This window comes from Cervus canadensis, chromosome 7 (genome assembly GCF_019320065.1).
Source record: "Cervus canadensis isolate Bull #8, Minnesota chromosome 7, ASM1932006v1, whole genome shotgun sequence".
Lineage (NCBI taxonomy): Eukaryota > Metazoa > Chordata > Mammalia > Artiodactyla > Cervidae > Cervus > Cervus canadensis.
Window position 1 is genome coordinate 81,445,692 of NC_057392.1, and position 15,622 is coordinate 81,461,313.

At 41.6% G+C, this 15,622-nt stretch overlaps 1 protein-coding gene across 4 annotated transcripts in view; it reads right to left on the reverse strand.

Annotated features, from left to right (window-relative positions):
• LOC122444990 (schwannomin-interacting protein 1) overlaps positions 1-15,622 on the reverse strand; it is a 177,577-nt gene that overhangs the window by 48,718 nt on the left and 113,237 nt on the right. Inside the window, exon 1 of one of the 4 annotated variants that reach the window (XM_043473895.1) lies at positions 12,033-12,357. The exons of the other annotated variants lie outside the window; for them this stretch is intronic. Coding sequence (XP_043329830.1) covers positions 12,033-12,062 — 30 coding nt within the window. The 5' untranslated portion in view covers positions 12,063-12,357. Of the gene's footprint in view, positions 1-12,032; positions 12,358-15,622 lie in introns of those variants that run through there. 4 annotated transcript variants of the gene reach the window in all.

Sequence of the window (15,622 nt, forward strand, 5' to 3'; positions counted from 1 at the left end):
TCCCCTTTGCCTTTTTCCTATAACCAATAATCAAACGTGAAAGTGTCACCTTCAGGGAGAAACCCCAGCACAAGAATGAAATTCATCTCCGACATAGAGAGGGACCCCTCTGCCCCCAGAATCGTTGCTTTGTTCTATTAATATAGGCAGGAGAAAAAGATCCATCAACTTTTCTCTAAAAGCCGGTGGCGGGCTTTTTCACAAAAGAGGACGTTCCTTGCTGCTGCTCTTTTTACCCTTTTCCCATGGCTTTTGGCTTTGTTTACTGGCTTTACGTACAGAGAAGGAAAAGGCCCACAGCTGCAGGATGTTTTGATGCAAGAAGCAGACAAACAAGTGTGCACACAAACACACGCTCCTTGTTATCAGGTTGCTACGGCCATAAACTAAAATATATACACGGTATTTTTTTGAAAGTTACTGTGTGCGGGAGAAACAGGTCAAAGAAGAATTCAAAGGCCAAGGCTCCATTTAGCAGCATAATCTTACAGTCTGACAGGCCCTCACAGGAAGCACTAAATGTACTAGGCAATAGGTTTTCCAACGTGAATTCCTGACCAGCTTCAACGCTGTTAAGACAGAGTTCTAGGGCAAAACGCTGTTCAAGACAGCTTTTGGCATCTGCACCTCTGCTGACGTGCTCACATCACTTGTTGAGTATTTTCTCTCCACAAATTAAAAAATAAAATCAATTTGTGGAAGACTTGTAGGATAAAGTTGTCTTAACGTGGTTTTCTGGAGCACTACTTCCATAAAGCAAATACTTTCCTCTACAGCCCCTAACTCACATCCAAACCCCTGCTTAACTCTACCCTCATCCCCCACCCCGGTTCCTGAGACTGTCTTGCGCCTTTGTCAGACAGTCTGATGGAGTTGTGTCTCCCAAGCCACACTTCCCCTTGGGCAGGCCTTCTCCCTAGCAGAGACCTCCCCTGTCTTAATCTCCTCCAGATCCCAGGACCCTTGCTCTGGGCGGAGGTCCCACCATCTGCATGTAAGAAGCCCGGGACACCCTCCAGGCCTGAGAGGTCCTGCTGGTCACTGATTACTGCCATACAGTGGGTGTCCCCAAAGCCAGAGAATTTCTCAGAGGTAAGGCTCTGGGGTTAAAATAAAGGATGCTCGACTTTGAAGGACCCTCTGCATACTAAACTCTGCCAAAGGAGGCTAGTTAACATGAAGGAAGCACACATCTTCTTACATGACATATATTAACATGCTTCCCAGATGGCGCTAGTGCTAAAGAACCCGCTTGCCAATACAGGAGACATAAGAGGCGTGGGTTCAATCCCTGGGGTGGGAAGATCCCCCAGGGAAGGGAATAGTTACCCACTCTAGTATTCTTGCCTGGAGAATCCCATGGACAGAGGAGCCTGGTGGGCTACAGTCCATGGAGCCGCAAAGTCAGACATGACTGAAGCGACTTAGCACACATGGCATACCCTCTACTGGGGGCTCCTGTGGGCCAGGTACGTTACAGGTGCCTCTTACATTTGTTTTCAGTCCTCACAGGAACCCTCTGAGGTGGGTATTATTATCAAGCTGCATTTCACAGTGGAGTGAGAAATCGGTGAGGCTAGGGAATTGCCCCAGGGTGGCAGCTTGCCCACCGTCAGGCCAGAATTTGAAGCACAGAATTTGTTTCTGTGGCCCACATTCTAAATGGGTGTGCGAGACTGACTCCTACTGGCTGCCTCTGTAAGAAACAACTGGACCCAACAGAATAATCAAACGTAGCTTTTAAAAATGATGTCAAATGCTGACACTATTTTCTAAATCACATATCTGTAACATTCAGCACGTGTCACTGCTGTCTCCTGAGGATCAGACCTCAAGGAATGAAATAAAAACTCCTTCATCAATAGTTGTGACCTAACACACTGTACAGTGACCTTTCCTTTCAGGTTTTCCCTGCTGCTTTTAGACTGATAATGGTTTTTCTCTAACACCGTTACAGTTTCAAGCCTTTCTCTAAGAGCACAGAAATTTGTGTTATTCACCTTGTTTTTCCCACAGCATCTAGACACCACCTCCCACATGTTAAGTGGAAGATGAATAGCTGTTGAATAGATACAGGCACAGAGGAGAAAGGTTTGGGCTGTTTAATGTTTCCATGGAATGCTGTCCATGGAAGGAAACATTAATAGTTTATATGAGTGCTTTTCAACTGAAATCTCTTTTGGAAACCACATACATTTAAGAGGTAAGTAAACATGGGTCTGCTCAGGTTGAAGGAGGGGGCCTACCATGAATTTCAGTGATTTCAGCCTCTTACTTAGGTCAGCATCTAGCCCATTTAGCTATCTATAATCAAGAGCTAACATGCATGCTATGTTATAAATAAAGAAATAAATATATTTATTTATTTATATTTATATTTATAAAATATTTATAAAAAATATAAATAAAGAAATAAATTTATTTATTTATTTATATTTATAAAATATTTATAAAAAATATAAATAAATAAATACATTTATTTATTTATTTGGCCCTGCCACACAGTTTGTGAGATCTTAGTTCCCCGACCAGGGATTGAACCCAGGCCACGGCAGTGAAAGTTCTGAGTCCTAACCACTGGACCACCAGGGAATTCCCAATAAAAACTTAGATATTACAAGACTTAGTACAGTACATAAAACTATACGTCTAATTATTATCTTTTGACTTTAATTTTAACATGCATGCACACATGCTAAGTTGTTTCAGTCATGTTCGACTCTATGACCCCATAGACTGTAGCTGGCTAGGCTCCTCTCTTCATAGGATTCTCCAGGCAAGAATACTGGAGTGGGTTGCCATGCCCTTCTTCAGGTTTGTTTTAACAGGGTGGCCTTAAATATACAGTTAAAAGGACTGAACTCTCAGCATTAACTATGTATATGTATAAACATATTCAGATTAATTTATATGCACCAATAATATATTGACCACATACATACACATATATATGTATATATAAATGCATATACATTTACAACAGATTACCTTTTGGAGAAGGGTATCTCAAAATCCAAGATGGAAATTTCCCAGCTGTACAATAGGAACAAGGGTTAGTCCCAAGAAAGTAAGAAAAACCATTCTCCTCCTCTACCCCCTATATCTTTTTTTGGCATAAGTGATCCTCTACGAAGTACTATATCGAGACAAGCGATAAAACACCTTCTTTAGAAAGTTGGTCTCCAGTGGTGATGAATGTACTTTGCACCCTCCCTAAATGAGTGCTCGGGACATATGCTCACAGCCTAGACCCTTTCCAGAAGGAGCTGTATCATTACTATCTGGCTGGCTTGTGCCAGCTTAAAATATATACTATCTTCCTCTCACATGGACTGATCTCTGGTGTTTTCTTTGCTCGGTGTCCTCCAGCCACAGAATCCACATCCCCTGGGAGTGGACAGGAAATGCAAACTCTCACCTCCCACCCCAGACCTACTGAATCAAAACCTGCAGTCTTACAAGTGCTCAAAGATTTCTGAGTGCACTTTAAATTTCAGAAGCACAGCTTCAGACCTTGAAAAAATTCAGCATAAGCCATTATCTTATTTTCGATCATATTTCTAGGCTTGGTGATAAGACCCTGACTTTACATTGCTTGGGATCAATACTGTAATTAATTTCACTTCCAACTGGTTCAGATGAATACAGGAAAATAAAAAAACAAACCACCGCTTAGAACACTTGAGCTGAACTTAACGTTTGGTGGTTTTGGAGCAGCCCCGCACAAACAAGAGGAGAACAGTCAGTTGTGTCCTTCCTGCACAGAATTTTCCCTGGTTCCTTCCTTACTGGGTTTCCCTGGTGGCTCAGACAGTAAAGAATCTGCCTGCCATGCAGGAGACCTGGGTTCAACCCCTGGGTCAGGAAGATATCCTGGAGAAGGGCATGACTACCCACTCCAGTATTCTTGCCTGGAGCATCCCATGAATAGAGGAGTCTGGACACAACTGAATGACTAAACCTTTCACTTCCTCTACTGCTGCCCTCTCTAAAATGAACTCTGCCTGCAAAACATGGGGCCAGATACTAATGCTTCCTCTTAGAAAATGTACATAAAGCCACTTACAATCCCTGAGGTTGAAAGGGCCTCCGCTCACCCTCCCCTGCCCTGACATTCAAGGACCAGAATGGAGAGCTTCAGTTTCCTGTCAAGCCATAATTTGAACTGTGAGGCACATTGGTCACGTGAGCTAATGCTTTTAAATGATCATTATCGGCCACTGGTGGAAATTATTGACTCTGAAAACACAGACCGCATTACTGGGAAATCACTTATGCACTGTCAAAAGATCTTCCTATTCTTATTAATGGAAACTCTTATTGCATCCTGATTAACCCTTTAGCTTTCCACCACCTCTCCTTCAGCCTTAGCCTCCAAATTCCATGTGCTACACAAACTGACACTGATTTATACTCTCTTTTAAAATTATTTTTTTTCTTCTGTGCAGTATTCATCTAAATTTGCTTTGCTTTTCAAATAAGGTATTCCGATAGCCAGATAAACCATGAAAATCTGCCTATTGTTTTGCAGAGGACTTTTCATTGTAGATTTAAAAAGTTAAACTAATGGCATTGGGAGTGTGCAGTGGAGGAGGTTAAAGGATTGGAAGGAGACAAGAGTGTCAATCATTTATGCATATAAGAAAAATGAGAACCACAGGCATCAAGCTTTCCGCCCATCTGAAGACCTGAGTACGAGAAACGCCAACTGTGGTCACTTGGCTGAGGATGGGCGCAGCTTCAGAGGGGGACCATTGTTAATGCCCTCATTATGTTTTTCTGTGCTCTTAGCATTCTTTCCCCCTTAATGGCTCTCCTACGCTGATTGTCACTAGGCCTTTGGATGACTGTTTTCTTCTGAATTCGAGCAATTTTGTCAAAGTACTTTCTATTTCAGGAAGCTTGGTAATTTCTGATGCTTCTACATAGTGCTCAGGGGAATACTAAGTACACGGAGATTTCACATTTTCCCTTGGTACGGAGAACATAAATAAATAATAGAATGCGATGCTATTAATCTTGAGCTTCTGCATGTGAAGTCTTAGTTACCTAAGACTGTGCGTGTGTGTGTGTGCGTGCATGCACATGTGTTTGTGTGTGTGTGTGAAGGTGAGGTCTCTGCTCTGCATGCAAGCACTGGCATGTATCACAGCAATGTGCCCATTTCCCTCCAATCCCCCACCACCACTCTCTTTCCAAGAGAAAATACTAGACATTTGGCTTAAAATACGCATGGCACATTTATTTCTTAAAATCACTTGATGTCTAAATCATGATGTTTGAGGCTCCCAGTGCTACTCTAAATAGGAATGATGTGCTTGTACTAAATTTCTATTTCAGATCAGGCCCATACTGAAATCCTGTTAAAATGATTTTTTCCCCCTCCCATCTGGGCACTTATCACTGTGCTCCTTTTGTGGTAAAATATATATATTATATTTTCAGATATACAACCTAAAAACAAGTGCAGATGAGTTTGTTTCCAGACAATTTTCTTAATTTTTAAGGTGATAGACATGTTATTCCCTCCTCAGACAAACACACTGTATCTCAACAAGGCAAAATACAACCGTACCCCCAACCAGGCAAAACAATGAAGACAAAGTATTCTTCAACACTCCAGGGAAAAAAATTCTCCAATCAAATAAAAATCTATAGAACAAGACATAAAAATAACTTCATTGAACTTATATTTTACTCATTTATTTTTCACTGAACTTATATTTAAACAGCCTGTATCAAATAGTGCACTAAATGCTTTGAAATTCCCCTTTCTATTAGGTCAGTATATTTTTTTTCCCTGCCGTGGATGAAACCAGGCTTAAATTGAGTAGAATCTTAAATGAAGTCAAATTTGATACCTGTTTTCTCATTCACAGGAAGAGGGGATTGGAAAATGAGCCCTCTCTTGGCCTGGCGTCAACGGGGACATACTGTATTTCCTTTCCTTTGTTAACCATTAAATAACCCACTACAGAGACTTCCTTGGCAGTCCTGTGGTTAAGACTCTACGCTTCCAATGCAGGGGCCGAGGTTTCTATCCTTGGTCAAGGAACTAAGATCCCACATGCCATGCATGGAGGCAAACAAACCAACCAACCAACCCACTAGAATCTGGGCATGAAGGTCTGTTTACTACTTTCTCCCAGTAAGAGCTTTTTAAGATATCTTGATGTACTACTTAAATTGATATACTCCCCAGTTTTATCATTTGAGACCAATATAGGACACCTTTCTTTCTAGGTGATGGGTGCAATACTTCAATTAGGCTGAGACATTTTGCCCAAGGAATAGTTGGTGTTTCAGGAGGCAGTAAAATTATCCTTCTATATGGTAAGAAGATTTATGAAAACTTTGCAAAATTCAGTATATTAAGAAAGGTGCCTTGAGGATGACTACTAGCTTCCACTGACCACAGGTGTTTTGAAGTGGTGCTTGGGGACAGATCATGAGGTTCACCTTGGGGAACCTCTCTAGGTGAAGGAGAAGTAGGTGTGGTGGTATATTCTTAATGACTGTCTCTGGGAAGGGTGGGATGTGTGTCTCTTTCATTTTGTTCCCTGCCCAATGTCCCTCATCTCAGCACATGGGATGGCAACTCGGCAAGAGGCTCATAAGCCACATACAAGGAGTAGAAATTTTCATACTTCCCATATTTTCTTTAGGATAAATTTCCAACTCCTTTGCATGGCATTCAAGGCCTAACCATGGAAACTCCCCTGGTGGTCCAGTGGCTAAGTCTCTGATCTCCCAATGCAGGGGGATCCCCTTCACCCACTCCAAGTTGCAATGCACAGATCTGAGCTCCTCTCTGGTATTATGATGCAAAACCCTCATCCTGGGGACTCAGAACAGGACCACCTGCAGAAAATCCAATCAGTCCAACACACATTTATGGAACACGCACTCTGTGTATAGGGCAGGAAATGAAAATTAGGCGTTTGTCCTCAAGGAGCCTGTTGCCTAATCGGGGAGGCAGACTTATACGTCACTAGCTGTAAATGGGTTCTTATAGAGGTGAAAACAAAATGCACTGAGAAGGAGAAAGTTTCCTGATGGAGGGGACACGAGCCTCAGAGTGCATCAGCTTGCAACAGGCAGAAGCAGGTGTGCGGGTGGCAGGGATTCCAGGCTGAGGCAGCACAGCAAAGAAAAAGGATTGACGGCTGTGTGGGGGCAGGACAAGGTGAGGAGGGAGGGGTGTTTCTGTCCAGGCTTCAGATCATGGCCTTTTTATAAAAAAAATAATAAATATATTTTTAATATTTATTTCTTTATCTGGCTGTGCTGGGTCTTAGCTATGACACAATGGATCTTCAATTTTCATCGTGGCATGCAAGATCTTTAGTTCCGGCATGTGAATTCTTAGTTTTGGCATGTGGGATCTAGTCCCCAGGGATCAAACCCAGGCCCCCTGCATTGGGAACTGGAGTCTTAGCCACTGGACCACCAGGGAAGTCCCCATGGTTAGGCCTTAAATGCAAGGCATGGAAGTTTATCCTAAAGAAAATGGGGAAGTATGAAAATTTCCACTCTGCTTCTTCAAGATCAGGTGTGCATTTGAAGAAGAGTCTCTTTCTGCTCCCAAGGGAGGAAAAAGATGAGAGTCATTCACGTACCATTTTACTTTTTTTCTCTTTCATTTCTACTGGAGCTGAGAACATGAGGGTGTGGTTTATATCTGGAGTGGTCATAAAGGAATTTAAGCAACGGAAAGAAAGGGATAAAAGCGTGTCACTGGTTTTATACACACATTCATCCCCAAAACTGACTGCAGGGAAAGAGGAGAAAATCTTTGGGAGTTTTTAAGCAAAATGGACCCTTTGACCTAAGCCTGTGCTTTCAAGTTAACAGTATTTTGAGGCTTTCTATCAGAGATCGTGTAGAGGAATCTGGTCTCTTAAAGGCTGCCAGGCCCGAAGCTGTGGGCAAGGCTCTTTCCTGAAGAGATTGGCTTCCTTCCAAGACTGGAAAATGGAGGTGGATAGCTCTATCTTTTAACACGGCTACAACTGAAAATGACAAGACATGCCTCAGTAAGCTCTGTGCTGACGTAAACCCTGCGAGGGGGAAAAGTACACAAAGATGACGACAACCCGAGAAACTTCAAAAATAAAACAACCACGAAAAACTCTGCCTGAGAATTTCTCTCTGAACATCCCCCCCACCTCAGATGAAGTTGTTCATAGCATGGCACATCAATCCACCTTCAACAGGGGGCTCAAGCTCTAGGAAGCAGTGAAACTCTCTTTTTCAAAACAATCATCTATTTGGAAAAGTAATACCCGAGGATCAGTTATACGCTCTATATTAGCAATAAATAATTGGGAAGTGAAGCGATGCATGGTTTCCTTGGGCTGCTTTGTAATCTTCACTGAGCCCTTTATGTAAACATTGGGAGAAAGTGGCTCTTAATTCATGGTAACCGACTTGTTGATACAGAAAGGTGGCCTCTGGCAGGGACCTGCCAACTCTCAGGCCAGGATGTTAACAAGAAAAAACTACCATTTCACAGATGAGAAAAGTAGCAAAAATAAAGGGATAATCTGATCCTAAGACACTGAAATCAGGGCATGTTGATGGCAGGGAGTCGGAATAGGAATAGGATTGACAATCATCCCAATGGCCATCAAAGTGTAACCACAATGCTAGAGAGTGTTTACAGTGTCTTTTTTCTCACTCAATTTTACATACAATAGTCACATCCATCCTCATTATTTGAAAGCTTGCTCTTAGCAGTGAGACAGCAGATGGACACAAACCTAAAAATCCTTGTCCTCGTGGAGCTTCTGTGGAGTAAGGAAGACAGAAAATAGACAAAAATGTAGTCTGATGGGCTTCCCAGGTGGCACAGTGGTAAAGAATCCATCTGCCAATGCAGGAGATGTGGATTCAAACCCTGGGTCGGAAAAATCCCCTGGAGGAAGAAATGGGAACCCATTCCAGTATTCTCACCTGGAGAATCTCATGGTCAGAGGAGTCCGGCAGGTTATAGTCCACAGGCTCGCCAAGAGTCAGACATGACTGAGCAACTGAACACGGCACAGCACATGTAGTCGGATGGATGGTGATGAACGCCAAATATAAAAATAACGTGTGATAGAAAGACTGGGAGAGAGTTGGGGAATTGGAAGTTGACACAGAAAGTCCGGAGGAGGCCTTCACAAGAAGGTGACGTGTGAGCAAAGATCTGAAGAAAGTGAGAGAGAGTAAGCCGTGGGGGTCACCAACAGGACCAATACCTGATGTCTGGGTGAATCTGAATTTCAGGTAGAAGTGAACAATTTTTTAGTATAAACATGCCCCAAACAGGGCAGATTGCTCACTAACCCTGCAACTAACTGGGCTCCCTGGGGGGGAAGCACATACCTGGCAGGAGAGACGGCACGTGCAGGAAACAGGAGAAGAGGGGGTGAAGGGTGGAGGGGGGTGCGAGAGGAGTCTGAGAGGAATCAGGGGCGAGGGGATGTAAGACCCCGGGGGCCCCTGGTGGGACGTGGGCTTTTATGCCCCAGAGTAGAATTATGAGATCGGTGGCAGGCTCTGATTTAGGTCTTAAGAGAGCATTTGGATTCTGCATTGAACATGGGCCACAGAACAGGGGCAAGGGCAGGAGTAGTCAGGAGACTGTTATTGCTCAGAAGATGATGATGATGATGACAAAGGTAATAATAACACACACCCAGACACATGCCCCAAATTATCCAAATAAGCCTGAGGGGAATGGCCTCCAAAGCCCCATTCATGGTCTCTCCATTAAGAGACCGAGGTATAGGGGACTTCCTGACAGTCCAGTGGTTAAGACTCTGTGCTTCCACTGAAGAGGGTGTGGGTTCCATCCCTGGTCAGGAAATGACCATATGCCAAAAAAAAAAAAAAAAAAAAGGGAGGGGACATATGTATACCTATGGCTGATTCATGTTGATATTTGGCAGAAAACAACAAAATTCTGTAAAGCAATTATCCTTCAATTTAAAACAACAAATAAAACAGATTAAAAAAAAGAAACCATGGTATACATTACAGATGAAAGGAATCAGTCCTACAAGTAAATTCCTTCTACGCACTAAGATGCTAGTCTAGGGACTTTGTTTTAACCACTCTATTATCATCCTTAAGAATAGATAAATAAATAAGCAAGCCTTCATCAGAAAAGAGGACATTTCTGAAAAACATCATTGTTGATTTTACCAGTGACCATAATAACATCAAGAACTTAGAGAAACTGCCCTTTCAGAATCCATGGTGTCAGGCGGTTCTAAAACTAAGGTTTCCAAGTAGGATTGAGACATGGCTTCAAGGCTAATGTTTCTTTATTTGCTGAGTTGTGAACAGAGGGAGAGCATTTCAAAAGGACGGGCACATAAAGTTCTATAAAATCCCATGGAGATGTAGAATCTATTGCCTATTATCACCTGTCTAATGGACATAATTTTATTGTAAAAATAAGCAATAAATACTTCAAAAACTATTGAACACACAATCAGTGTTATATGTTGTAGTTCATATAAAAGAAAATCAATTTGTTTTCCTCTGGAAGCAGAAGGCTAAAAAACCCCTCCCCTCCTGATGGCACTGCTGACATTTGACCAATCTGTGACTTGTAAAACCAGTGACTCCATGTTCAACCAAATGAAAAGATACAGGGAATAACCTCGTAGCATCTTGCCTTCAAAAAATTACATTACACAGCTTCTGTAAAAAGCGAGCAGAAAAATGATTTTAATTATTATAGTAATTTAATCACCTGGAGCCATGCCATAAGTAGGTTAGGCTCTCCATAAAAGTCGACACTCTCCACTCCCCCACTGTATTCTGTATAAGTTTTGTTGTTTCCTCAGCATCATGACCCTTTTCTCATGCATGGTAAGAACTCCTATGAAGCATAAATCTTGTTACCCAGGATCTATGGACCTAAATGGACTATAAAATGAAAATACTATGAGACAAGCCCACAATTACAAAATTCCAATTATTAAGCCGAGAAAAAAGTGCATAAACATATTTTCTAGGCATACACTACTTAGCTGAGAAACGACTGCTTTGAGTCTTGTGAGCTGTACTATTCTGCCTGCATACATTCACTACTGTGAAATCTGACCTTCTGAGAAACACCTGCTGGTCTCAGGTAACTTACCTCACACAAGGAAGAGGCACTGTTAAATTAGAGAAATGTTCCCTTGGAGCTTCTAAACTCGGTCAGTTGAGTAATACCCTGATACTAACTATCCAGTACTTGGACTAGCCCTGCCTGCTGCTGCAGAGAAATTTCTCTGAGAACCTTCTCGTTGTCTGTTTACAAGGAGGATAGTTTCAGTGTTGATTCCATAGTTCTAGTCACACTCTAGAACTGGTCTTTTGAGATCCTCTAAGTGTTTACTTCAAAACTCCAGACAGAAAATTAGGGACAGAGATGAGTACCTGTTACTAAAAATTTCCTATTTTATTTTTTTTTAATGCATGTTGGTACCTTAATTCTTATTTACTAGTCATTTAAAACAACATACTAGTAAAAATAAGTTTGGAGAGACAAGTGCAACTTTAAATGTCAAGTGCGTACCAGCTGGTGTTTGAAAATTTCTCAGATCATCAGTTATTACTTCCGATTTACATAATTTCCTTCAAGACAATCCTAAAAACTGGATGTGAAGCCATTTGCCTCCTATGCAATGAGCAAAAACATTTTTCCCTTTTATCCATGTGAAATTCCACCCAGATTTTTCTTTTCCAAAGCCTCTTAAATTCAAAGTTCAACCCGATTTCTCTTATTTTGCAGAGACATACAGAATGTGCAAAACACAGATCACCTCAGCAGATTTCACATATGCTTTAAAGGCCAAGAAACAGAGTTTTCTGCCCCATTACTCCCCAGAAAATCTAATTACAATTCAGACACTGTAATGTGATGGAGGCAAGGAGTGTAGTATGGCAAAATCCCGTGAAAACCCGGAAAGAGGCAACCTGCTGCTCTGGACGAGGAAGGCCTCCTCTCCCAAAGGATGCCGGCCTCACGATCAGGCTTTAAATCTTACCTGATACGAACAGTTTTCCTGGTGTACCATCTCAGTGCATCCTAGGGAGCAGACCCCAAAGCAGGACTGCTCAGCGAGGCTGCCGAGGGAGAGCGCGGAGCATCCGCTTGCGGAGAGAACGCCCTGGGAAGGCAGGGGCTCCCCGCAGATTAAAATGGATGCTGTTTCGCTGATCAACCTGCGCAGTGGCACCGCCTGCGCTGGGAAGCGCGCAGCGAGCCGAGCTGCCCTCCTCGGAAACCAGCAGTAAGGCTCACAAACATGGAGCTAGGACCCGGCTGGGGGAGGGGGCGCGCTCATCACTGGCACAATCAGCCAATTATATTATCGACACAAAGAAAAGGATCAGTCTGGGGCTGGTGTGACCTTCTGGTGCTTTATGAAGGCAGTTAACTGATGTGGAAACATTCTAGTCCTCATTAAAGGGAAAAAGGCCAGCGAGGGAGAGGGAGAGGGGCAGACACAAATCAATGTTGCAGTTGAACATTTCTAACCTCCGGCATCATCCTTCCTGCCCACTGATGCTGCTTGCCTGGTGCTTACGAAACGAGAGCCCTTAAGGATCATTTCAGAACTTTGGACAGGCCGAAAGGGAAAACAATCCATTCTGAATTTTGACACCGAAGGGGTGTTCTCTGTGTTGAGTGTTTGAAGTGTTTGTCAACTTTACAGCTAAAATGAGGGCCTTCATTCTTTTTAAAAATATTATTTTGGAATTCTTTGGATTTTCCACTCATTTTTGGTTCTTACCTGCTTTTTAAGTCAAACAGAAGATGAAATAATTATTCCCATAATTTTTAGGGAGAGGGCTTATTAAAGTATTAAAGTCAGTATAATTCATTTCATGAAAATGAAACCAAAGTGCAAGTTTTTTTTAAAGTAAGGCCCAGTGCTATGACTTGAATATATAGACATCCTCAATACAGCAATATGATCCTAGAAACAGACCATTCCATGTAAGTGACCATAATAGAAAGGATTCTTGACTTTCAGATAGTAATCAAAGGACGCACAAGTTGGACCATACATGTCTCTGGTAAAAAGAGGAGCCAGTTTTGCACTTCTTCAGGGCTGTTGTAGGATTTTAGCTTATAAGGAGGAACAACTAGGCCTATAAATTCCTGAAGCTAATTTAATGATAGAAAATTTTTTAAATAAACACAATAAAATTTCCCTATTTATAATTTTTCAGTTGCCATAGGCAGCTCATTTTGTTGTTTCTTAATAAAAACAAATGGTTCTCAAAATGATGCTCAAACAAATGGAACTCAGTAAAATCTTGACTAAATTTAAGCCAAGTTTAAAAACATTCTTAAGCTATTTTGCTACATCTATATCTGTCTTCTTCAATACTCTTACTAATAACTGCAAAGTCTTCATTATGCTATTAATAAGAAAAACAAGTACTGTTGCTTGATGAGTGGGATCAACACATTTGACAAGTTTTCATATCAAACTCGATCTTAAGGAGTGCGGAGAGTTTGTGTTAAGGATATTTGGCGAAATATTTTTAATCTTATAACTTGACAACATCTCTGTTACTTGGAAAGAGAAAAACCTATTTTTCTGTATGTTCTTAATTTTCGTGACTTGAGATTCTGACAGGAGAGAAGTTGGCTGAGTTCATTTCCAGAGACACATTCACAAGCCTGGCTTCAGCTTCCTGGTTAAGACAGTGGAAAGGCGACAGGAAAGACCCAGCTGGTGATCTCACAGGCTGCCATTTCCGCACAGGCTCATTGGGTTCCCAGGAAAAAGCACTCTGGACACGCACCCTGCCAAACTCGAGGGCCTGGAATCTAGGAGATAGCGAGGCCACTAACATGTACAAGACTTCTTAGGCCAGCTTATTGGCAGGTGCTCCAATGAGAGCCTGAAGAACGAAGCAGACAGCTGAGCTAGATGATGAGTCTTCTTAAACAGAAAAGAGGACAGAAAGTCTTCAGCGAAAGTAAACAACAGGCAACATATCCCCATCCTAAATTTCATTCCTCCCTCTTGAGTAATCCATATAGGACAGAGACAGAGGCTGCTTTGTGGAGTGTCTTGCTAAACAACCGTGCAGATGAAGGCTCTGGAATCTGAAGTATGTGCAAGGAAAAGTAAGCCAAAGTAAAAGTTCTTTTGCAAGGTAGCAAATAAGATGAAATGGAAATCTTATGCCTGATATAGGAGGCACAGTTGCAGCTTTCCAAGACAGAACAGCTTTACTCCCAAGACTGCTAAAACTTCACTCAGGTTACTACTTTGACAATCTAGGACCCTAAGACTCAGGAACATGCTTTCAAGCTATACAAGGCCTAAAAAGTTGCTTTCTGGACTCTGTTCTCTTCTGAAAACTGAAAGCTTCAGGATGTATTACATAAACTTCTAAAGACATTTATCATGTGTTGTTTAAAAAAAAAAAGCCTAAACATGATCCCACTCTTCACAGTTGCTCTTCCATAAATAGTGGAAGTGACTCAGAGGTGGCTATGGGGAGAACAGATTTCTGACAATTGTCTCCCAAATCCTGTCAAAAAGCCCTCTAAAGAAGTATAAACAAGATAAAAAAAAAAAAAAAGGAATATATCAAGCAAGCTTCCTTCTACAGTCATTCATTGGAAAGGACTTTGTGTTACAATTTAAATTATGATTTGCTAGTACAAAAAACTTTAAACAGAAATCAGCTGTTCCAAGAACACACATAAGCTAGAATAACTTACCAAGATACAGTAACATTTATTCTTTTTGGACTAAAAAATATTGATGAACTCTTTAATATACTACTGTATGTGGCATGGAGATGCTTTTGTTTTGTTCTCAGGTCTTCACAACTTTCCTTCCCACAGAAAGTATTGGGTTTCAGATTTAGATGGGGACTTAAGAGATAAACTGTTATTTTCCAGATATGGACACTGAGGCCTGAGAGAGTGGTGACATGCCCAAGAACATAAATCTTCCAGCAACAGCAGTAAGAAGAAAAAAAAACCCTCCAGATTTTCCTGTGAGTGTGTTAAAAAAAAATGCTAAATGAGGACCACAGGACTTAAAGAAATAAACCCCTTTTGACTGAACTAATGTAGGTTGACCTTGAAATCAAAATCTATCATAAGGTAAGAGAGAGGTAGCAGAGTGGTTCAACCTAAAGCTGAATTCAAAGTATGTTTTAAAAGAAGAAAAATTACACTATTGACTCAGTAAGCCATTTTTTCTATTTCTTCCACCAAGCAAACTATTATGTCTTTAAATCCTGAAAAGTACTTTTTCATTTGTGGCAAGTAATAGCAACAGAATGAAGATGACCGACAGACACAGGGAAGATGGTCAGCATCACTAATCATCAGGGATATACAAATCAAAACCATAATGAAATATCCGTTCACATCCATCAGAATGGCTGTCATCAAAAAGACAACAAATAACAAGTGTTGGAGAGGATGTGGAGAAAAGGGAACCCTTGTATACTATTGGAATGTAAATTGGAGCAGCCAGTATGGAAAAGAGTATGGAGAATTCTCAAAAAAATTAAAAATAGAACTACCATGTGCTCTACTATGCTCAGCCACTCAGCCGTGTCCAACTCTTTGCAACCTCATGGGCTGCAGCCC